Source organism: Patagioenas fasciata, chromosome 7 (assembly GCF_037038585.1).
Source record: "Patagioenas fasciata isolate bPatFas1 chromosome 7, bPatFas1.hap1, whole genome shotgun sequence".
Lineage (NCBI taxonomy): Eukaryota > Metazoa > Chordata > Aves > Columbiformes > Columbidae > Patagioenas > Patagioenas fasciata.
This window is the reverse complement of record NC_092526.1, coordinates 35,452,970-35,476,908: the sequence shown is the minus strand read 5'-3', so window position 1 is coordinate 35,476,908 and position 23,939 is coordinate 35,452,970. Positions and strand designations below refer to the sequence as shown.

Below are 23,939 nucleotides of genomic sequence, written 5' to 3'. Positions count from 1 at the left end.
TTTCAAGCAGGTTAGCATTTTGCCAAATCTGCAGAAGTAATTTTAGGTCCAGCCTACCCAGCTGTTCCTACCAGACATATCTCTTGGAAGCCAAGGGCATAGGCTGTGGGCATCTCTGGCTGTTGTTCCAGCCTGATCTACCAAGAGGTTGGTCTAGATGACTTCCTAGCTGATGTTCCAGCTTCGTCTGTGCTGTTTACCACTTCCTGAGATAATTCAGCCTGAATTATCCCATTATCCTAATAATAATCAGCCAATGCTTCCTGCCAGTGCTCAAGTCCATGGACTGTTTCTCAAAGCTGCAAAAGGCAGTTGCTGCTTGTTTGAGGTACACCAGGCAGATCCTCCACTGGCACAAACCAGCAGAGCTCCAGAGGGACTGGGGTCTGCTGGCTTCCTATCTTGGAGCATGTGGCCACCTGCCCTGGCCACCAGAAGGGACAAGCAGCCACAGCAGGTGAGCTCACTTGGCCATTCTCTCCATGGCCACCAGTTCATTATCTGTGAGTGGCCTTTTGGACTGCTGCACCAATCCCACCCCACCTGAAAACCAATCCACCCAGCGACTGGGGCCATGACCTTCTCAAGGAGAGCTTCCAGTAGCTAAAAATAACCAGTAATCCAACACAGCCAACACGCGCTGAGTCGCTCATTAGCCAAGACCTTTTCTCCAGCTCCTAACACTGTAAGCCATGAAAGAGAAAACAAGTATAAAAACAAGTAAATGGCAAGTAAAACTGATTCTCCAGAGGAGCCCTCAACCATGGGCAGCTTGCTCAAGCACCTGTCCACATTCACTAATATTTCCAGCTGCCTCTCCTGAGCAGGCACATCCTCCTGCTTGCCATCCTCTCCCAACCGTGCTCCTCATTCTCCAGGTGAAACCAGCTGTTCACCCCTTCTGGCCCCATCTCGCTCCCAAAAACAGGGTGCTGAATTCCCATCAAGAACCACTCGCATCAGGAAGGAACCAGCCTGTCTCTTGGGTCACTGCTAGAGAGTCCCTCTCCCGCAGGACCTAGGTACATGTCCCCTAACCTGCTCCTCTCTCCACCTTCCTGTCTCCCTTCTGCAGCCCCTGTGAGCACCAGGCACTTGTAAAGCAAACAAAGATGTACAAAGACCCACAGCTTAACCTGTCTTTCTGCACTTTGTCACCGGGATTATTGCAAACAAGAGTTTCCAGTTTCAAGGCTGTGCAAGCCCCCTCTGATGACCTAGGAGGTCTGTGTCACCTGAACATGCTGGAGCAGAAGAGTAGGGGGCAGGGGTGAACTCCAATTAACCCACTGCTTTTACTTCTGGGATTAAACCAGCGCTTACGTTTAGTGCCAGACTGCACAGCTCAAGACTAAGAAATACATCTTCTCTCTCATTTCTGGATTAACAAGGACATCTTGAGAGTCTTGCAGCCAGGCTGGGCTCACTGTGACTGAAAAGGACAATTATTTATACCTGACACTAAAAAGAGTGGTTAGCCCCACCACCACCACCTCCTCCAGCGCTCTTTCCAGAGACACCACCTTTTAAATCCCCCTCGGTTCCTCCCAGACCTGCCAAGCAGCAGAAGAAAGCTGCGTTATGAAATACTGAGCAATTGTAACTGCTTCAGTGCCAGAGTAACAGTCAAGCTGTTCTTTAAAAAAAAAAAAAAAAAAGAAGTAAAGAAAAATATGCTATAACCATAACTGTAATTCACGCTTAGCTCAGTCTATAAAACTTCTCCCCTCCTGGATCTAAGCCAACAGCTTGAATTTTTAGTGAACTCTAAAGTTAAGTTGCCCTGGTGATAAATGCATCTGTGGGGAAAGTGTGTGGGGGAAACCCCCCATTTTCAGAACAGTTTAACATTTTTCTGCAGAATTTGTACAGTTTCTAAAGTGGAGATGAAGATGTACATTAACAAGGGGCTGCAACAGAAAACAGGAATGAGAGATGGGAGGATAACTTAATTCCAGCATCTAGGACTGTCATTAGGACAGGGGCTGTAATCACAAGGATGACAACAGATAGGTTGCTTGGAGTCCAGTAAGTTAATTACACGGCAAATGACATGCATAAATAATGAGTGTCTTGAGAGAAAAGAGGCAGGGCTGATGTACAAGCTAGCTGTATTTTGTCCAGGACTTTGCTCCTTCAGTCTTGACCATGAAAACGTGCAGGACATGGAGTGAAGGTTATCCGGTAACACCACAGAAAAGTAGAGATCAGAAAATCCCACCCATTTGTCACCTTGGCGCGTGGCACAAAATGAGACAGAGATCAATGGTAACCCTGCTGCTCTCAGCAGACTGGTACGATCAGTGCTGCAAGTGAGGAAGGAGGGTTAAAATAGAGTAAAGAACCACCAGGGTAAACACAGATAAAATCGATAGCCTGCCTGTGGGTGCTGACAGGCCGTGAACATCTCACCTGCATGGGGGATGTCAGCCCCAACATGGTCCCAAAGGAAAGTTTACACTGGCTTCATCACACAATGACACTAATAAGGCAAAATGGCCAAAGAAAGGTTGTATTTCACACCAGTTGTGGCTAAAGAGGTGTGTGTCACATCACAACCCTGGCCCTTGGATGCTTGCTTTTTAGTGTTTTTAGCCTTGACCAGAAGGTGCCTATTTATAAGGAAACTGGACCATCATTGTCCTACATGCCCCTTTCATTTCTCCCAATAAAATTATGGCACCACCTCAGAGAGAGCTGGAGTTCATGGTTTTTTCTCATTCTTCTCCTAGCATTTACTTCTGCTAAGAGCATAAAAGGCTCCAGCTCAATAAATCCTTTTCCAGTAGCGCAGTACTGCCCTGCAGGAGCTCCTCAGGAGAGCCCACCTCAAAGCACAGAGGACCTGAGGAAGGGTTTACACAAGCCCATTCTCTCAGGGATGCCCAGCACGTGAGAAAGGATGCAGCATATACCCTGGCCACAGGTCTCCAGCTCATGGAGCAACTGTGCTTGTGGGTATCTACTCTCCCGGGTGCATTACTGTGATCAGGCCATCACCATCAACAGCTTGAGGCACCATCAGAGACATCCCCAGCATGAGGCAGGGGAGGGAGACACCAGTGGAGTTTTTAATCACCACTTTTTCCAGGAGAAACGGCCATCTGGAGCCTTCCTCTGATGGCAGATGTGGGAATATCAAAGGAGAAGCAGGCGCCTCCTTTACCTCGGTCAACAAACGAAACACCTCCTTGCAGGCAGGTTAGAAAATAACATAAAATCTACCGAGGACAAGTTGCCATTGACGGCAAAGTGCTGCCCAGAAATGAGTCACTCAGGAACATTTCAGTCAAACCTCCTCCACTCTCACCAGGGGTTTTGCAGACAAAAGGGATTTATTTACATTTTTCCCTGTTTTTTTATCTTCAGAAAATATTCAGATTTTGATGGGAAAGTAAAACTAGAAAGCTTTTTCCCCTTTGTTTTTGCCCTTTGAACAACTTCTTCCACCATCTCTGCGGGATTGTGAGAAGAAAAACTTCAAGGAAAAGCAAGGGCAGGAAAAACAGAAAGGAGTTGTAAGAGCTGGGGAAGAGAAAAGTTCATTTCCAACATGGTTTAACGCATGTGCAAAATACTTCTCTGCAGCCTGCCCTGTCCCTCCCTCTTCCTCCGAGTCTGGCCAGTGTCCCCTGCCTCCCGCTGCCCTGAGCAAAGCCATTGTCAGCCCCTCTGCAGTGGGATGTGCCCCCTTTCCCCAGGGCTGCACCCCATCTCTTGCAGAGAAGAGGTAAACTGGCTCCACCAAGCAATGAGATGGGGCAGGTTTCACCCCCCTCGCATTTGCTCTCAATGTTCATAATGCCAAAGACACTGTGCTGAAGAGCAAACCAAATGGCTAAAGCCCCCCCAGAGTTTTCTATTTATAATGTTAAGTAAGCAAAGGGAATGTTTGGAGCAGTGTTCTGGCTGTTCAATAATTAGAGGAAAATGAATCAGTTACAGAAAGTATATCTGCACGGAAACGGGGAGGAGAACTGCTATCAGCAGTGAGAACAATCCAGCAGGAGGGATTATTGATTAAAGCAATAAGCAGAGGTGATGTGGGAAGGGAAACCTGGCACCATCAAGTGCCTGATGCCCAGCCTCTGGTGTTCTTCCCATTACATTGGACTCACAGCTCTGACTCCTTTCACCAAGTAGATGCATCCCTAGGTAAACCTGACAACGGAAATCTTCTGTTTCATACAGGAACAATTTTTAAAATAGGTATTTCAGCTAGGTTTAGAGAAGATGCTGGCTCCACTGAGACCAAAATTAATCCCCAAATTGAGAAAAAAAGGTGACCATGACACAATTCGCTGGATAATGTGGGAATGTTTGTCCATCACTTTGTTAGCAGCATTGCTGAAGACATTGAAAATGTACCTTAGCTCCTAGGCAAAAATGTCAAATACAAGGCAACTCCAATGCTTTCATATAAGCTACAGCAAGGCTGTAGACTCTGGCTGTAGCCAAGGAAAGGTCTGGTACAGCCCTAGGGTTTTCTGCATCACAAGAGGAGTGTTAATGCAGAGGAGACAAGTCTCATCTCAAAACCTTCCATGTTTTTTAAAATGTTAAACAACAACAGACAGGATCAGGATCCTTGTTCAAAGTTATAGTTAGTCAATTGGTTTCATTGTCTCTTTTTCTGGACCAGAATCTTATGTACACCACCCCGTATCACAGAAAGCAGAGCCAGGGATGCTCTACAAGGCACACAGCTTTCGTTCAAAAATATATTGAGGGTCTCATCACTGGGTAGAAACTTTGAAATTGTGAATGGGAAGGCAAAAATGGCTTGGTTTTAATCTGATGCTTTGCAAAATCAACTTCAGATCAGGAACTAAGGGTCAGGAGAGACCCGCCTCCTGATTTCCCAATGCTTATTGCTGGCGATGCTGGCATGAGATTTCCTTTGCCTTTTGGCTTTGGTTGAATGCCTCTCAGGCAAAGAACGTGGTTTATTCTGTGAACATTCAGTGCCAGGCTCAAAGGGAACAGGAACCACCCTGAACTACTGGCATTTGAATGCATCTGGCTTTTCTGCATGAGTGCATCCACAGTGCAGATTGCCAGGCTTTCATACTTCACTGCAAAATTCTATGATTCTATGAAAATGTCCCAAACCAGATTTTTTCTCCTGACACACAGAGAAGTCAAACAGTAGATAGGTCATAGAAATCATAGAATGATTTGGGTTGGAAGGGAACTTTAAAGATCTTCTAGTCCAACCCATCAAGACACTTCAAGACAGTCCAGATCCAGGCCCAAGGGTGCAGCCCCCAGTGACTTGGAACAGGACTGCTGCCTCAAATGAGGTCTGCCATGAAATTTGGTCTCTTCAGCATTGAGCAAACAACTCATAAACCTGCATTAGTGTTGAAAGGCTCACTGAGTCTCCCATGGCAGCATCTACATCTCCAACTTCCTTCAGAGGCTGTGCTTTTGGAGATGCCCAACCTCACCGCTGCATCCAGCTAGGAACAAGCATCAGGATCTCCACGGTGCTGGACATCTATGGAGAAAGCACATTGTGAAGGTGGCAAGTTCTGGCAAAACCTAGAAAATGCTGTTAACTACAAAACAAGCATGGGACTATGCAAAAATAGGAGACTGTTTCATAATGTGCTCACATAAACAGATGAATTAAGCCTGCTCTCCAGACAGCTCTAGCTGTATCTGCCTTGCGAGTGCTTGACTTTCCCACCTTAACACTGTGCTCTTAACGTGCTTTTTTTCCCCGTGTGTTGTATATAGAAAATACAGCCGCCCGCCCGCAGCCCCGGCTCTGCAGTAAGAGAATCCCCGTGTTGAGTGAGTGCAGGCACTTACCGGCTGACACAGCGTCCCCGCCGTGATCACAAGGGTCTCTTTATGGAGCGGCTCTCTGGGCACAGGAGACCTGGACCAGCCTAACCGAATCAGCAGAGAAAAATAAACATCCTTTTCTTGGAAGTGCCTAGTGCAATTTCATCAAGCCGGACTACAACCACGAAGGAGCCGGATGTATATTTATTGAATTGAGCCCTAGGAGAATAAAAGGGGAAAAGAAGCCCCCGGCTGTTACAGTGAGGGGGGGATTTAAGGAAACTAAACAAAGCAAGAACTACCCCCTACTCAAACCCCAATGCTAAAAAAAGAAACTACAAAGTCCTTTTCAGCTGTGATTTCCGCGGAGGGTAATGTGAACATGCTGCGGTTTTAAAACAATTAAACGAAGAAAGGTGTCTTTTGGAAAGAGGGGCACAAGAATTACGAGCGCGTTTCCAACCAGCGGCATTCCTGCCTGTTTTACGGCACACTCTGGACGCCAGCCTACCTCCGAGGTGGAGTGTGAACATAAAACATTTCCCCAATTGTTTTCCTCGCTCAGATGCAGCGATGCTGAACAGCTGCGAAGCGACGTTTGGGCGGCGTTCCCTGGCCGGGCTCTCACTGGCGGTGGCAGGGCACGGGGGTTTAGAGCTAATTAAGAAATGAAAACTGACTCTCGGCTCCACACATTTAACCACCTCCCCTTGCTCCCCATCCTTCCCAGGGAAGGGGTTTCTGTTTCAGGGTATTTCAGATCAACCCCTGTTCAATTTTTCTCTGCTTCTTTTGTCTTTTTTTCTTATTGGAGTGGCTCCAGAGAGGCTATTTAAAATGTTTCGGTTACCAAAAATCAGCCTCCTGTAAAGAAATAACATTGACCATTCTGATAATACCTCTTCAAGCCTCTCCTCCCTCAGCAATGCAACATTTCTTATAACAAATGACTCCAACTTCTTACCTGTCCCCTCAAGAAGAGGTCCTGTGCTGGAGATGCATTAGAAACGTCACCCAGCTCTGCTTGAGAATGATACAGAAAATATGGCCAGTCATGCCCAAAGAACATGGAAATGTTTTATTGGGGATCAGAACAGCTATATAGCAATAAAAACATGTTGTACTTGTACTGGTATAAAGGTGTAATTTTGCCTTTTGGCTTTTAGCTTGTATCCCTATGAAGAAAGATGGCCTGCATAAGGAGCACGCAGAGAAGGGCAGGCAGGGACGTTTCTTTCTGCTGTACTGATTCCCTCCTGCAAACGCTTCTCCTGGGTTCTCCAAATCCCTCCCTGACATGAGACTGATGCCCCTCTGCCCAGCTGCACCAAATTGCTGGGGTGCCTCTATGACATTAGGAAAACACATGAAGAAAAAGCTACCCCTGGTTTGGCATCAGGCTGCAACATCTCCGCACCCTTAAGGACCCTTTTTCCAGGCAGAATAAGGGGTGTTGTAGCCCAGGCACTTGGCAAAGCTGGGGGAGTACATTTGCCACCCCGTTGCTGGACTGGGGAGCTGGGGTGTATGGACCTGAGATAATTATTATCCCTAATTATTTGAGCACATTTGGGAGCACCAGTGCACCCACTCAGTGCAGAGATGGATTAATACAAACCTCTTAAGGCTTTGTTTCCCAAAGTGAGAAAGTTAAACTCTGATACAATGCAATTGCCTTTTTTTTTTTTTTTAACAAAAGCTGAAAACAAAGAAAATGGCAAGAAAAGCAGAAAAACTACGGTCATCAGCACCTGGTTATTACCAGAATCCATGGGGTATGGAATCTGATACCCATTGCCTTTATTGGGTCAGGGTTTGACAAGTAAAAGAAGTAGATTATGGTAGATTTTCAAAGCCTTTTTAACAATGCAGACAACTGAAAAGCTGAGTACTCCAGTCTCAGCCTTATTAAAGGCTATTTTCATAACCATAAACTAACAGAACAATGTCTCATTTTATAATTAATACATATTGTTATTAATAGATTTAAACAAAGCTGGCTTTCATTCCTTTATTAGTGGTGCATTTGGTGAAGCACTTAAAGGAGGCCATTCCAGTGTACACATATAACTGTTTTAATTACATCCTGTGAATTTATTTTTCCAGGGAGAAATATTTCTCAGGGAAAACGTCTATAAAAGTAACTTTAGAAGCAATGTAATTTTGTGTGTGTTTCCTATAGGAAATCTGTTTAGTTTAAGTCCCAGGTTCTAACACTCTCTTTCATGCAGCAGTGCAACCTGAAGAATGCTGCTGACAGGCGCGTTAAACTCTTGTATCTATTTGAAATGAAATTGCTCGTGGATTTGTGAGTCAGATCTGGATGGGACTTTGCCTCCTCCCTCTTGACTGGGTTTTGCTTGCAGGATGAATCCTTTCCAGACCACCCTGCAATAGGAGGCATCCTACCTTAAGCAGGCACTCCAGGTGTTGATTTACATGCCCATGTTGGTGTTGCACTTACGAGTTATTTTTACTGTCATTTATTTACCTAAGGACAGCCCCACTGGAGCTTGACTGTAGTTTCCCAGATACAAGAAGAAAAACTTTACGGATTTCACAGCCATCAAAGCGAGAGTTCCTGGGAAATGTATCCTCCAGGAGAAGCTTTGGTCAGGCTTGAGTGTTCCTTTCTTTCCCCTAGGAAGTGACCAAGACAGCTGGGAACTCCAGCCCATGGTACTTTGTCACCCATAAACTGCTCATTTCAGGGGCTTGCACCTATCATTTCACCTTCAAACTTCATCTTCAGCAGCTTTGACCTCTGAAACACAAAAATAGCTGTTAGCTCCCTGCTACTGGAGCCTGGTTTTCTTCAAGGAGGCTTGAAACAAGGGCTGCTGCTGGGCACTCAGGTCCCAGTGCTGCAGCAAAGGAGATGAATTAGGACACGGGACAGTGACAAGTGGGGCACAAATAGGCTCAGGTTAAAAAAGGGAAGAGTCAATTGTCCTTCCCAGACTCTGAGCTCCAGAGGAGTGACCAGCTGTACAGCTAGAAACCTAGTCAAGGGTTTGTGCATGGTCCTTGAAGAAAAGCTCACATGTCTAGAAGCTTCTGATGGTAAGAGCTGTCCTAATAAAACAGTCTTTCAGCTTAAGAGAAGACAGTGTCTTCAAGATTAATTAAATTCTGCTGCATTTTTGGTCCTAATTGCGTTGAGTTGATTTGGAGCTGCCTTCAAATCATCCCTACCTTACATGCTGTGCTGCCAGATCCTTCGTCAAAATGTCCTCTTCCTTCCTTTTCCTCTCCACCTTTAAACCAGCAGAAGTAAATGTAGCATGGTTCTTGCATGTAGGTGTGATCAGCTCTCTGTGAACTCATTCAGCTCCTGCTGCTGTGAGGTTTCACCATCTTGAAAATTACATCATGCCAGAACATGAAGGAAAGGCTTTGAGTCATTTTAGACACAGAACAAACAAACAAACAAAAATAATAATAATTTTAAAAATTAAAAAAACCACAGAGAAATCAGCTTTCCCATATGCAGAGTATGGTGGATCAGCTTTGCCAGCTACAAAAACCTATCCTGGTTACTTACTCGTCATGGTGACAGGATATTTTCACTGTTCACTTGAGATAGGGCATTAGTGACACCACGAACTAGTCTGTAAGGACCATTCTTTAACTCTGTGGAAGTGAGTCTTCCAATGCCATGAAATGTGGTGTGGCATTTCACGCTGCCAAAATACACTTAGGAAATACGCAGAAAGTGCTGTAGGCCAATAACACAGGAAGAGAAAGTTGTACCTGATCATATAAGAAAGCTGGTCTCCAACAGTGGGAAAAATAGTCATTATTAGCCGCTGCTAATTCTCCTCTATAATTACCACTGATTTCTGTTGGCACTGTTGCAAGCCCTAGCTCCGCTACTGAAAAAAAACCATACAAATATGGTGCTGGGAATTGCTAGCAATTGAAATCAGAGCGATGGGAGGGAGATGACCTGTCCCAGACTGACAGAGCTCTGTTGTGGAACTGGAGAGGAAGCCAACGTAGTCAACATTATTGTGTTGCCATGCCAATACTCTCATTGCTTTGATCTGCAAGTCTTTGGCAGGGCTTGATGTCTGATTTCAATTTATCTGGATTTTGGGCTGACCTGGATTGAGCTGCGTAATCTAGCAGCCCAGCTCAGTGGCATCATGTAAAAAAAATCTCATCCACTCTTACTTACCTCTAAGAAAACCTGGATGGTGGACTTGAAGTCACCTCAAAAGGCTGCAGCTTCACCACAGAAGGTGCTGAAGTTGTAGCTGTGATCAGAAAGCATCAGCTTGCCTAATTAACTCCTAAAACTCAAAGAGAATGGAAGGTGCTGTGTTGAACAGATGAAATGGGGAACAGTAAGGCTAGCAGTTCCTAAATACTTTCCAGTGGGATTGCTTTGAAGGAAAAACTCAAGCTTGGAGCCAAGGCATGAGTAAAAGGAGCTTTCCAGAGGGTTGTGAGGTCCAAGGTCCTGTCTGGGCTTGGAAAGAGAGATGCTACTCTGAGTCAAAACTAGGTGGCAGAACAAAGCCCTTCTTGAAGATGTTGGTGGAGAAACCTCAAGACCCATCCTGCTTCGCAAGGACTGAAGACAAAGCTGTGAGGGGTCAACGCATGGTGGTGGGGTCCTGCGTTTCTGTAAAGGACATGTGAAGAAAGGTTAAGACAATAGGGCAAAAATAGACTGTTGTTATCTCCTGAGTGCACAGGGAAACAATCTGCTTCTGCAGGAAAAAGGCAACCTTACAACTCCTTCCTTGCTGGTAAAGCCAAGGTCCCAGCTTTTGCTCTGATGATTGCCTTGCCCATTTATAACTTTTTTCATGGTTTGACTGTGAAGGGTCCAATGCCTAAATCTCAACCCCTCTTTTCCAGGGCTACTCGACCATGCAAACTGTACTTTACAGCCTAGACACTTGATTACCTTACCTACACCCAGGACCTGGAGGAAGCCCTTGCAGGCTCTCATGGAGCACACCATCTCTTGGCTACTGGACTTTCCACACTTCTTTACCAATGTGGAGAGCATGGAGCCTGCACCCATGCTTTCATGAGACAAGAATTATAGAGAAACACTTTCAACCAACTTCCTCTATAGATGGTAAAAAGACTGATTGTCTAACGTGAAAAAAAATAGCTTAGGACCAAGTACCACAGGCTCCCACTTTTCACCTTGGCTGAAATCTTCTTTAATAGCTTCCACGCACCAAAGTGCTCAGGCTACCAGCACATTCTCCATAGCTGGTTTGCCCCTCCTGGCTGTCCTGACAAAGCAAGGATGCCCACCTGCATCCTGGGGAGAGAGGAGATGTTTAGGCTTTCTCTCTCATGGCCCAAGCTGGTCTCTCCAACCTCTGGTTTGCCTGTCTATTATTTTGTCCCTGGGCAATAACCATCCTGTGACAGCACTGGGAGTGAGGTAATTTCCTTCCCCACTTCTCTCTGTGGAGTTTTAATTAGCATTGCCATTGTACTCCTTAATTTGACTATACTGCTGGCTTCCAGTTTAAGCCCCCCACCCCCTTTTTTTTTTAAATCTTGTTATGAGCCCTTTAAGACACAGCTGTAAAACTCTGCAGACCGTATATCATAACACTTCATAATCACACTTACATTTTAGCAACACGACAGAAATCAGCTCATTCCTAGTGACCCAGAGAGTCTAAAAGCAGCACGCCAGCTCACATTAATAACGAATGAGTGAGGCGTCAAATGGGAGCACCACTGCCTGCCCCCGCCTCCATCCTCAGGATCCCTGAGGTGGGACAAGGCTGAACACAAGGGGGACTGGGAGCAGCATCTCATTACCTGGCAGGTCCTTGCTGAGCTGCATCAGGTCTGCACGAAGGGTGGATGCTTCCCGGTGCGTGTTTTCTTGGCGGGGCTCTGTGGCTGAACCGTTGAGGTGAGCTGGGTTTCCCAAGGCACGCTGCGGGGGTCCTGCATTTCTGCGAGGACATGTGAAGGAGAGATAAGACAAAAAAGCAAACAGATATTATCTTATGAGTGCACAGGAAAACAGTCTGGACATATGAAGACCACAGGCAGCCTGCCAGTATAGGCAATTGAGTCAAGCATCCCTTAGAGCATATAGACACCCGTGTGGGCACGTTCATCTACCGAAAGTGGACTTTCACTCACAGATCATTCTGCCAACTGAACAAGTAAATCTATTTTTATTTTATTTTTGTTTTACTTTATTTTTTTATCCTATTTTTATTTTAACATAATCTACCCAAAAAGGTGTGTTTCTGAGGCCCTGGGCTCCAGCAGGAGCACAGTCCATCACAGAGAGGACAGTGACAGCCACACATCGTGCTCACTGGACATCATCCAGGTAGCTGAAAAGAACTGCTACCCCTCTTCTGTGCCAACCAAGAGCAGCACGGGACGGGGCCCCTCTCCTGTCATGTATTTACACAGCACCTTGCGCAGCAAAGCCTTGATGTAATTAGCCCCTTTAGCTGTAATGACATCAATAAAAGATGTAAAGCCTTCCCTCCTGATCTCTCACAGCTCTAGACCTCCAACTCACTGTGACTTTCTTCTCCCCAGGACCCTATTCCCACCTCCAGCAGCACAACCACTGGTTTTCATGGCGACGGGCAGCGCGGTTCTGGCTCTCGCATAGCACCAGCCCTTCCTCCTCCTCTCCTCATGCTGCAGCACAGCCCTTACATGTTTTTCCTCCTGGCTGCACGTTTAAGGCCCTGATCCAACACTCTGAGAAGTCTGCAGAGCGCTTGCCATTGACTCGAGCAGGTTTTGGATCAGGTGCTGCAAGTAAAGTTTGTCCCAGCCAGATACCAGTCACTGGGGTGTAGTTTTTGAGACTAAGTTTAAATACTGAAGCCTGGGCCTGGACTTGGCTCCCTTGCTGACCTTTCAGAAAGCCTCTTCTCATTTTGCTTGGCTTCTTTACCAGTTCTGGAGCCGCCTGTGGGTTTGCTAGTGGTTCAGGTTACTTGCTGATGGCCTGTTCTTCTACCTCTGCCTTTCAAGAAGAGTTCACTGCAGGATTTATAACAGGTTTTTGGTAGCACCCTCTGTACTTAAATCTGTAAAACCATTTCAGTTTAACCACCTGTTTTCACATGCTCATAATTTCACAAAGCATCCACCTTTTGGGATGAAATTTTCCATGCTTCAGCTATTGCTCAAGGTGCTATTTTTTTTTCTTTAAATAAAATTCCAAAAGAAAACAACAACAAAAAAAGTTTGATCCAAATCCATTCCACATTTCTGTGCTTGGCCTGAGGCAAGAAACTTTCCCCATTCAAAAAAATTTCTAACCGCACTTCTTGTTGTGGAGCATAAATGAAAAAAGCTGATGCTGGGGAGCTGCTGCAAACCCTCTAGGAAGATGACTGGAGTCCAGCCATGGGCTGAAAACCCTGATCCACCCCAAAGACTTGAAAATGAGGTGCCTCTCCTTCCCGTGCTGTCAGGCAGTGGGTGGTACAGAGCCGATGCAGCTTTGTTAGCTTGCAGTGCATCCAGCAGCAATCATGTTATGAAGGGGGCTCCTCCATCACAAGAGTCCATGGCCAGGCTGTGACCCAACCTCTCCTGGAGCCAGTGGGAGATTTTCCACCAAAATGGCTTTTCGGTCATGCTTGCAAGTGCATCTCTACTTACAGATTGGGTTCAAAGGTCCCTAAAGTCAGTAGGAGCCTTTCCAGTGACCTCAGCTATCGGAGCAGCTGTGGTTCAAAGGGTTGACGGGGTCTGTGGGAGATGCCGGCACAGCTTGTAAAATACATGCCAGGTTTTTATTTTATTTTTCACTCCCTGCTCTTCAGGACGTCTTAGGAAATGAAATCCAAAGAAATAACACCAGGGCAATACTCAGGCTGTAAGATCAAGCAGTCAAAGGAATCAGGAAATCGCTTAAAAAACCTTACGTTGCTCCAGAAATGTTGTCTCAGCTTCCCTGAGCCATTTCTGTTTTCCCTGGTGTTAAAGGTAACATATCACTTGTCTTATTTGAATCAGTCCTCGTTCCTGTTACCGCACCACGCTGGTCCCAAGGCACCCCCAGGGCTCCAGACATGGCAAACAGAACAGTCCCAACCCAAAGGTAGGGCTCTAGTTGCCTCAAACAACACTTGGCTCCTCCTGCCCTGTAAAGGCTGCCTTGGAGTTGTCCCATTCATCACACCCACAGATTGATTTCTGGTGGCACAAGTCTGTCTTTCACTCTGAGCCCTGGCTTGGAAACCCAGATGTCCAGCTTGCAGCTGACAGAAGACAGGAGAAAAAGATATGGGAGAAAGAGATTCCTGGTAGCACCACTGGATCAGAAAAGAACTGCCAGGCAGGAATATTCGTGGATCACAAACTAAGGCTGGAGCACAGCAAAGAGCTACCTGCAAAGCTCCTGTGTCTCAGGCCAACCTGTCAGACTATCCTTCCTCCAAACCTAAGGCTTGCAGGGGCAGCCAGCCTTCCTGCAATGTGCTTACAAGAGGCACGAGGTCCCTGCCCCACCACAAAAGCTGCTCTCTGCCATCAGGAGGCAGTTTAGTCACTCTCCTAGTAGGTGCATTGACAGAGTCCTTTGACTCAACAGCAGTTGTACTACCATCCACTTTTCAAGTGACCCTGCCATTTTGGATGCCTTTTCTGCCAAGCAAGGCAGTTTCCATTGAATGGCCTCTTCTGCACTTCTCCAAGGATGGCTTAGGCTCACTCCCAGATTTCCTCCTCATGAGTCCAGTTCTTCAAAGCCTGAGATTTGGCTGCCTGATTTTGGATGTCTGCCGAGATGTTGATCTTCTTGGCCAGACAGAGACTAGCACCATACCTAACAGCCTGTTTCCTGTTACAGCAAAAGAAACGCTTCAAGACCTCTAAGACAACCACCTCCAGAAGATTCAGAGCAAAACAGATAAAAATGTCCATGTCAATGTTGATTGATCCCTGCTTTTGAACCTAGGAATACTCTTGGGATGCTCTATCTTCCAAAGCTCTAGAGAAGGCAATTTCTTAAGCAACTGCCTCACAGTCCTCTAATGTTCTTTATCACTCAGGGATTTCAGAGCAACCAACAGGACCATCACCAAGCGGATGCATCGGCGGTTGACCTACTTGACCTTGTAGCTTTCCAGTCAAGTGTGCCTACAGCATTGACAATGAGTGCATGGGTGTCAAAAGAGAGCCAAGCTCCATGAGACAATCAAAGCAAGTGCTGTGAGTATACAAATGTGTGGGGGTCCACAGTAGGAAAGACAAAAGTGTGGTGGGAAAGCAAATTACATATTTGACATGAGAAAGGGCACTTTGCCCTTGCACAAAATAATTAAGGACAAATTTTCTGGGCAGGACCTGGAAGTGAGCTGGAAGTGAAGCCCAACGGGCATTAGACACCTGACACAAACCCCCTCCTCCATTCTCAGCAAATTTCAGCCTTAATCGGGCACAGAGATCTGCACTTAATAACCCCCAAGTGTTGTTGCCTTTAACAGTGCAACAGAACTTCCCACCTCCCCAACTCCTTTTCTGCACAAGCACCAGCAGGTGACTGGGACTCAGCCCTACATGGCCATCAACCCATCCCATCTACATGAACCTGGTCTTCTGGAGGGACTCCTTCCCTCTCCAAGCACTTTTCTCCCATGGAGGAGACATCTTCTCCCCTGCATCATGCAGCATCTTTCTCACAAGGCCCAGACAACAGCAGACATGGACACCAAGGCCAGTGGTGGAAGCTCACACGTGCCTTCCCCTGCGGGCTGTCCCCCCTCCACTGGAAGCAGCTGGATGCCTTCGGGTGGTCCTGTGCTCCAGTTGCTCTCCGCAGTCACATTCTGAGAGCCCGCAAGCCCCGTGCAAATACAGCACATGATACTTGAGAAAGTGACATTTTAACGAAATAACACATTGAACGCACATTCCCACACAGCTTTTGGTCGCTCCTACCAGCAGATATAAAACGCAGCACAGTAGAACAGTATTTAGCTGTGAGAGACCCTGGTCTCTCACCCTCCATTTTGGCTCCAGAAGACAAGTATCCTATTAACGTGGGCTCTGAGTTTACAGCCCTCCGTCTAAGGGAGTTAAACATAAAACCAGCCCTTTCTTGACGCTTCTGTAGACGGGAATGAAAGCTGAGAGCCAGGGAGCACTAAAACTGGAGGAGAACACCTTTCCTTCCTCCCAGGCTACCTGATCAGCACAGGGCTACCTATGAACCGCCGACGTTGGGTGGCCCATGAATTCCTCCTGGCTCCAAAGCTGGTCTCTGGCACAAGGTGCTCCTCAGCTGAGCTGCCTCTACAGCCACCAGGACCCCATCAGGGATGATGAGGACACTGAGGGGGCATTTCTTGCTCTCCTCTGCCTTGTCCCACTCAATCCATGCATGGCGGCAGCCACAGCTTCATCACACTGAAAACCTGTCACGACTGGAAAATCTCCTCTGGCTTTCTCTGTTCAGCAGCTTCCTTGCATCAAGGCTGCTCAGGATCACTTTAAATCAAGGTCTCTTCGTGCATCCTCCAAAACAGGTATCCCTTTGCTCTCCTGTCAGGACTTTTCTGTTTGGGCCCATGGCTGTTTGCTGAAGACTCAAACTGGTGGGACAGAGAGGTACTTTTATTCAGCTCCCGCCCTGCCAGGAGCAACAAGAAGCATTAATACAACTCTCAGTGTGTCTAGAGCAAACAAACCTGCCTGCTACATCAATCTGGACATCCTGAGAAGGGCTACGCAGCTTTGTCCAACCTAAATAACATCTTTCCCTCCTTGCAGTTGTCTTCTCCTCCCACCTCCAAGCGTAATTATCAGTGAAGAGACTGGCTTGCAGGAAGTGAGCACAACAGAGTCAAATCTGGAAAGGATGCAAAACGGAGGATGGGAAGAAAATCCCTCCTGCAAGAAATGCAGAGGAAAATCCAAGCACAGTTGGGGTTTACAGCTAAATATAACATAGCAAGAGTCATCTTGAGCTCCACATCAGCTGCAAAAGAATTCCAGATGAACTGATATGTGAAAGGGAACATTTTCTTCCTCTCTTATCTGTCTCTCCTCCTCCCAAATCTCTACAGAGACAACACAGAAACAGCCAGGGTGTGAGTCTGCAGTTACAATAAACCCAAAGAGCTTTAGCAGTGCAGATTTACACATTGCACTAGACAGTGAATCTGTAATGATGGGGTCATGGGTGATCATGAACCAACACGGCTATAAAACCAGTGCAAGAAGAAATGAGGTCTCACTTTGCTCCAGTAAAAGCTGGAGTGAGACAGGCCTGGCTTTATGATTTTTCTAAACTCTGAGCCACCATTTCCCAGTACCTGCTGGGACTTTACAGACACATGCACCCAGTGCGGTAGCACAGTCTTCAGCTATTTCCACCAGTGTTGATGAAAAGACAAAACCCCCTATTGTATTAATTATTTTCAGGTCAACGTATATGTTGAAACACTTGGACAAGCATTTTGTTTTGATTTCTGAAATTTACAGATTATTTCTCCTGTGCAAATGAAGGCCAGGAGAAATAAGTTCATCAAGGTATTTTTTTATTTGCTATTTCCTGCCAGTCTGTTTACTTTCACATTTCTCCCCATGCTGCAATATATGTACATTTCTATACACAGATTTAACTATGAGTGCTGTGTTGACAAGGTCTGTTGTTTCAAACATACTTGGCTTTAACCCCATTTTTCTGATGACCAGTCACCAGACTCACAAGACTCTTCAGGATGTTGGAGGATTCATTCTTTGTTCTCCACATCCTCAGACTTTGGGTGAAGTGCTGGCCAAGGCAATGGCTGGGCATCCTCTTTCTGAAAAGCTCTTAATACTTTAACACTTCAAACAAAAAATACAGACAGGAAAAAAAAATGCTAAAACAAACAAAAAATTCTGACAAATTTGCTTGGAAAACGGAAGCAAAACTCTTTCCTCTCCCAAAGCCAGAAACTTGTCTTGAGAGATAAAGCAAACTGTCCCTGAGCACACTCACCTTTGCTCTTTCTGCAGAGCTTCTGCATGCTGCCTGTTCTCCTGCCGCCACATCTGCAGCTCGTTCTTCATGGCATCCATGTCTTCCTGCATGTAATCCATGATCCTGCCAAGCGTCAGCGCATTCCGGCACAGAGTCTGAATAGACACCTGAAACTTCTCAATTTCTTTGGCTACCAAGTCTCTCTCTCTCTTCTGAGCTGCTTCTGACACAAAAGGCTTCTCCTGATAGAAAGGATGAAGAGGTAAAGCATCAAAACTTGGAAAAATGTTTGTTGCACATGAGGTACTTAATGAAGGAAGTTTTAGAGGCTGCTAATGGTGAAGGATCTGGATAAATGTTTATGACAGTCTGCAGGAAAGAGAAGAAGTGAAGCAACAGTCTAGCAAGAGATGAGCAGAAAGCTGCCACGTCCAGACCAACACTGCTACTGGGGCTGCTACAAAGCTCTGCAACAGCATCAGCAAAATTAAATTGCTCTTCAGAACACAAGTGCACAAAAGTAAAAAAGTTTAAATTGGAACACAAGAGGTTCCACTTAAATTTGAGAAGAAACTTCTCAGTGAGGGTGGCAGAGCCTGGCCCAGGCTGCCCAGAGGGGTTGTGGAGTCTCCTTCTCTGCAGACATTCAAACCCGCCTGGACACCTTCCTGTGGAACCTCAGCTGGGTGTTCCTGCTCTGGCGGGGGGATTGCACTGGATGAGCTTTTGAGGTCCCTTCCAGTCCCCAACATTCTGTGATTCTGAGATCCCATAAATGATCTCACTCATGTTCTCATTTTTGAAATGATCTTTCCCAAAGCAGTGGGTGTAGGGAGAGGGAACATCCTTCTCATTCAGTTTCAATTCTACGTATTATTATTTTTAAAGGGAAATTTCTGTGGCTTCATCACTGAACAGAAGCCCTTAACAGACATGTAATACTCAACAACACTTGTAGCTATCAATCTGCTGCTACCACTGGCTGCCAACACGTTTGCTGTGTAAATCACACATCCGTCCATCCATGCATTCATCCATCCATCCATCCATCCTCTCCCTGCAAAACGACACTGAAAAACAAGTCATGTTAAACTCTGGAGAAAGAGGATTCTGAAACCTGAAAGGCAGTCATTTGGAGAAGCAGAAGCATCCCCACTCATGTTACAGGCTACCGCACCATAAATGTTCATTGGACCTGCTTGCCACGGTGTTTTGCTGCTACTCGGGGGCTACGGCAGATGCTGAAGGGCACGGGCTCCTCCTGGTTCTCCAAATTGGTCCCTTCAGGATGCTTCTCCCCCTCCAGTGTCTGCATCGGGATCGCCAGCTCCTAATAATAGCACTTCACGCTGCACGGCTCAAATAGATGGCGGTTATTCTGTGCCTTGTACTTCTGTTAACAGCGGTTGTAAAATCATGCAGGCTGCAGATGTGGCCTCAATAAACTCCACTGCTCAAAAATAATTCGGTCTGGTGTGCACTTCCCTCATGTGCAGCCAGCAGAGTCTCTGTGGTCAATCTCCTGAAGCCTCCTGGCTTACTGCAACTTAAATATGGGGAAAGTGTTTGGTACAGTGGCGAAGTCACGAAGAGCAAAAGGATGCCATAAAAAGAGCAAAATGATGCCACGTTGCTAACACACTGTAATAACCTTATTCCAGGAAAGACCTCCCTGAAAACAACAATCACCATTCAAGAAATATCCACTGCTTTCTCTCCCCCTTCAAGAAAAACAACCTAATTTTTTCTTTCTTTCCAAAAGCACTACAGGTTAAATTCCCAAACAGAGTTTTTTCTTTAAGACACATGAAATTTTAAGTAAAATTTATTTAAGAGTCATTTTGGACATTCAATGTATGCTGGAAAACTAGAAAGCTCATTCCCTACCACCCCAACCGCAGGCTCAACCAATTCCTAAGCAGAGTTCCCAGCGGTTGGATAAACACAGAGGCGGCAGTGTCCTCTCGTGCTGGGACACCAAATCTACCACGCTGTCCCGATTCAAAACCTAGTTTGTTTACTAAGCTCTTCCCCCTTTGCTCCTTATATATTTGTAAGAAAAAGAAAACAAAATGTCTGCTCATCCATCTCTGTCACTTCTGGTTGTTCCCTGTGTGTTCCTATGCTCCATGCACTGATGCTGACCCAGGACCTACCTCAGGTTGACTCCAGTTTCCAGCTCTGTAACGTGCACTGGAAGTACCGCCGAGATTATTTGAATTGGATGGAATGACTTCCTTTCTCTCTCTCGGGGTTAAAGCCAGACCAGCTTGGAATCTCCTGCTTGGAGCTACTGCTTCTTATCCAAACAGCTTCTCCTTCCCAGACAGCTCTGCAAGACGCTGTGTATCCCCAGCTCCTCCCAAGCACAGCCGACACTTGGTCTCCAGCATCAGCAGATGCTGTTCCAAAAAGCAGAGAAACCTGAAAGCACAGAAGAAATTTAGCACTTCTTGCTACCAACCTAACCTGACTTCAAGCTGTTAGCCAGAAAACCGTCCCTGTGGCTCGGCTGCCAGCCCAGGAATTGAGAGACACTGTGCAGCTCCTGCACGCTGCTCGCCTGTACCACTTCCCATCCATTTCCTTCTAGACCGGGTCCATCTCCTGAAACAAAAAGAGCTCTGTTAAAATGTGCCTTTACCATTAAATCAAGAGAAGTTCTTTTGGTTTATATCCCGGTCATCTGGAACGGGCTCTTCTGGCCTTCTGAGGAGGGAGGAATTTATGTCCATAATTAGTCTTTCAAAGAAAAGCAGTTACACCGGATGGAAAGCAAGGGCCCTTCCCTTCCACAGCACGAGACCTCCCTAAATGTGGTTCAGCAGGCAACAGCAAGACGACAGGTCCTGGTGTACCCTATATCTGCTGTTCTTCTCAGGAAAGTGAAATTCCTTCTGTTTGTCTCAGGTTTTGGATTGTATCCATTATTTCAGGTATTTAAGTAGTTTCTCCTGCACAGATTTCCCTCTCTGTGTTATTATGCTATGATTTATGCAGACCTTGCAGTAAAGATGGGCACACAGACCCCTCGAAGTAGACTTGATTTGGTCATTGCCTCTATAACATCCTCTTGGGAGGAAGGAGAGAACAGGGTGAAAAGAAAAGAGAAAAAGGAAAAAAAAATCTACCAACACTTTTCTTTAAATTTCCACTTCTTCAAAAGCTGAAAAAAGACACCCACTTTCCTTGGAGAAGGAGAGTCATTTGCAGAACATGTCTGTTTTCTCCCTGGCCTCAAGGAGAAGTTGTCACCATAGGTGTTCAGGTGCTGCTGTCCCTGTAAAGCCAAAGATGGCTTTTAAACCCTCACAATCTGCGCGCCTGCTCTTCATCTGTCCTTCACACGCCTTTGGGTCCAATGGTTATTCTGGAGCTTCTTTGTTTCCTATTGAATTCTCTTCTTTCTGTCCTCCAGGCAGCTGTTTTACTGTTCTTATCTAGATGGTTTGCAGCCTTCGCTGACAGAGTTTCCTCTCTATCTGCTGTTACTGGTCTTCAACACCCCCCATACCCAAAGAATGAGGTTAAGATAAGTTCACAATATGCAGCCTGGAATTGCAGTGAGCCTCGCCACTCATGCTAAGTTGGGCTACTCATGCTAAAACAGGTTATTAAAACAAAAGAATATAGCTAGAAGAATAGAAAACAATTTAAAAGTTAGTTTGATTAAACTTACTCTACAACAGTCTGAACACACACTTCACCACGTTCACGCAACCAAGGGTCTCAGTGGCCCAAGGTAGCACCTGAGCACACAAGTGATCTGCAAAAGCAGTCAAAAAATCAGTTTTCAGCCCATTCCCAGGCACACAACAAAGTCAAGTCTGTGTGACCCAGCGCAACACAAAATAAGGCTAATCTGTGTGACCTCTGCTTCGCAAGTCGTAAATCTGGGGTGGAATTTCTCTCCCTTTTCTTCTTGGTAAGTGTTTTCCTTCTGTGGCTGTTGGACGCAATTGGAGGTCAGGCTGCCATCGTCCTAGGTTGGGATTTGGGGAGGAGGGGGAGGGAATTAATCCTTTTTTCATCACATTAAATTAAACTATAAACCATATCTTGTAATTCTTTCTAATTAAATTTCGCACTGGAAAACGGAAATGTTATTTCTTAGTATTTTTTCACAAAACATGTCAGGAAGCACTTTGGGAGAGGCACGGCTCAGTGTCGCTATCTGCGGCATTGTGGGACACGCCTGGGGCTCTCCCGAGAGCTGAAGACCATTTCAGGGTTGGCAGCTCCCAAGTCCATCACATATACTCGACTGACTCACCTCCACACGTGCATTCAGACTCCAAGAAGAGGAGATGAGAGTGTAAATCCAGCTGAGACACGGTCCAACCGTCTAAGACATGCAAGGTCCCAGAGCTAGTCCATCCCCTTGGGCTCTTCTGGGGCAGAAGGGTGCATTCCCAAAAGCCCTTGAAACAACACAGTAGCCCTGTAGTTACTGGGCTCTACACAACCATGGTCCTGCCCTCTTCTGCAACCACAGCAGCAACACCAGGCGGTGGTCATTGCCAAGCTGCTTTGGGAAAAAAAAATAAAAAAGTAAAAAAAACACTGAGGCTTTCTAATTTTTAAAGCAAAGCTATTTGGGAGCCCAGTTTCAATTAGCTTTCAATGGGCTGCATCCCTTAAATCATGCTGGGGCTGTCTGGCTTGCAAATGCCAGGCTTTTCTCTACCGACGTAGAAATATAGCTAGAGCTTTGCAATTCTAAAGCATTTAAAAGTAATTGGCATTTTCCCCTTTGCGTTCCAAGATGTGCTCATGGGAAGTAACTCAATAGGCAAGAGATTGTTTCTGAGGCCTCTGAGTTATTTTGGCTTCACGAAGGAAGAAATCCAATACAGCAAGTTGCAGCAAGGAGTTGGCTGAAGGCAAGAGTGGGCCACGAAGGAAGCAACGTGTCCCTCTCTCAGTCCTCCTGGCTTTGACAGCAGGAGGAGTTTCCATCTGCTATTCAGATCCCCAGCAGCAGGGCAACCCAGCATTGCTGAGCCAGATCAGGGGGAGCTACAGCACCATCAGGCACCAGCTCAACAGAGTGGAGAAATCCAGATCTGACTTGGGGACACGTCCATCACGGCTGCATTTGAGCTGGTATGTCCTGGGTTGCACAGAAGTGATCAGGAATTTCAAATTCCAAGGCAGAAGTAGTGACACTGGTGTTCCTTTTGCTCAGGCTGGTGAGGACAATGAGATGTGAACAGTGGTAGAACTGGCTTCGCAGGTCAGCAGGCAGCCTGGAGCCAAAGTTCAAGAACAGACAAACCACACAGCCTTTACCTCTGAGGCTGAAACACAAACACTCCAGTGTCAGCTCTGGCAAGAGCTGCTCCTTTGCAAAACTGTCAATTCCACATCTATAATACATGCCTTCAAGCAGGACCATGTCCCATCAGGACCAGCACATTTGGACTCAGGACACCTAGCACAGGTGTCTCCAGAACTGAGGGTTGAGGTCCCAGGTGAGAGTGGGTCCCCCACAAGCACAGCTAGACCTTCTGGTAACTAAACTCTGCCTGAGTGCCATTTCACACATTTTAACCCTTCAGGTTTCCTTTTCTCTGCACTGTTGAACACAGCACTGTCTCCTCCATCCCCACCCTAGGGAACTGTCTCCACCAGCCAAGGTGCTCACTGATGTCCCTAGATGGAGATCTCTGAACTCATCCCACCGTCCCCTTCCAGCCTTCTCTACTCCCAGACCCAAGTCCTCCTGCATTTCGGGATCGTGTCAGCAACTCTACCTTGTCAACTGAGAAATGTTCCCCAGCCCTAAGCCAGGGGGGCTGGCAGCCACCTCCAACCTGCATGAGAGAGGAATGTCAGGCATGTTGTGAAATACAAGCCCTGCTTCCCAGAACTGTCAGGCTCCATTAGCACCAGAAGGGCCTGACAATGTAAGGGTTCTAAACCCCAAACCACCGCGCTCGCAAAGTTTCCTTTGCTAATGAACCACCCACAGGCTGAAATGCAAGCCCAAGGCACAGGCGAGGCGTCGTGTGCAAGAGAGACGCAGGCAGACGCACACACAGATGCTCTTCTCTATTCATTTTCAGAGAGATTCCTTTCCCCTTCGTGAGGCACAGCTGTTTATTTGCTTTTTTCACTGCTGCATCCTCAACCTGCCTTTAAAATTATATCAAGCCTCAGCTCCAGGGCACTAGCTCCATCCTGTCACACTGGAGAACAA

The 23,939-nt window shown here is 46.4% G+C and overlaps 1 protein-coding gene across 6 annotated transcripts; it reads right to left on the bottom strand.

Annotated features, from left to right (window-relative positions):
* Window positions 1-493: 493 nt before the first annotated feature.
* Window positions 494-22,551, bottom strand: LOC136103453 (TRAF3-interacting protein 1-like). 6 transcript variants are annotated; one of them, XM_071811358.1, is made up of 10 exons: window positions 22,011-22,232; window positions 19,894-20,161; window positions 18,855-19,277; window positions 17,756-17,979; window positions 11,596-11,735; window positions 9,974-10,423; window positions 8,989-9,150; window positions 6,758-6,813; window positions 5,818-6,450; window positions 494-5,500 (listed from the first exon to the last, which is right to left on the bottom strand). In XM_071811358.1, the coding sequence occupies exons 3-6, from the start codon at window positions 18,885-18,887 to the stop codon at window positions 10,395-10,397; spliced, it is 426 nt and encodes a 141-aa protein (XP_071667459.1). In that variant the 5' UTR covers window positions 18,888-19,277; window positions 19,894-20,161; window positions 22,011-22,232; the 3' UTR covers window positions 494-5,500; window positions 5,818-6,450; window positions 6,758-6,813; window positions 8,989-9,150; window positions 9,974-10,394. The 6 variants fall into 6 exon arrangements, 5 of the variants coding, with proteins under 5 accessions (XP_071667459.1, XP_071667456.1, XP_071667457.1 ...); XM_071811355.1 differs by having other exon boundaries at window positions 5,818-5,897; window positions 6,305-9,150; XM_071811356.1 differs by having other exon boundaries at window positions 6,758-9,150.
* Between the last annotated feature and the right edge of the window lie 1,388 nt (window positions 22,552-23,939).

What these genes read in the sequence shown, in the direction of transcription:
- LOC136103453 (XM_065841569.2), bottom strand. Translation starts at nt 18,887, where the DNA reads ATGCTTCTGCTTCTCCAAATGACTGCCTTTCAG. An exon ending in GCTCTGCAGAAAGAGCAAAG is followed by an intron (nt 11,736 to 17,755) that starts GTGAGTGTGCTC and finishes ATGTCCTCGCAG; the next exon opens with AAATGCAGGACCCCCGCAGC. An exon ending in GCTCAGCAAGGACCTGCCAG is followed by an intron (nt 10,424 to 11,595) that starts GTAATGAGATGC and finishes TGTCCTTTACAG; the next exon opens with AAACGCAGGACCCCACCACC.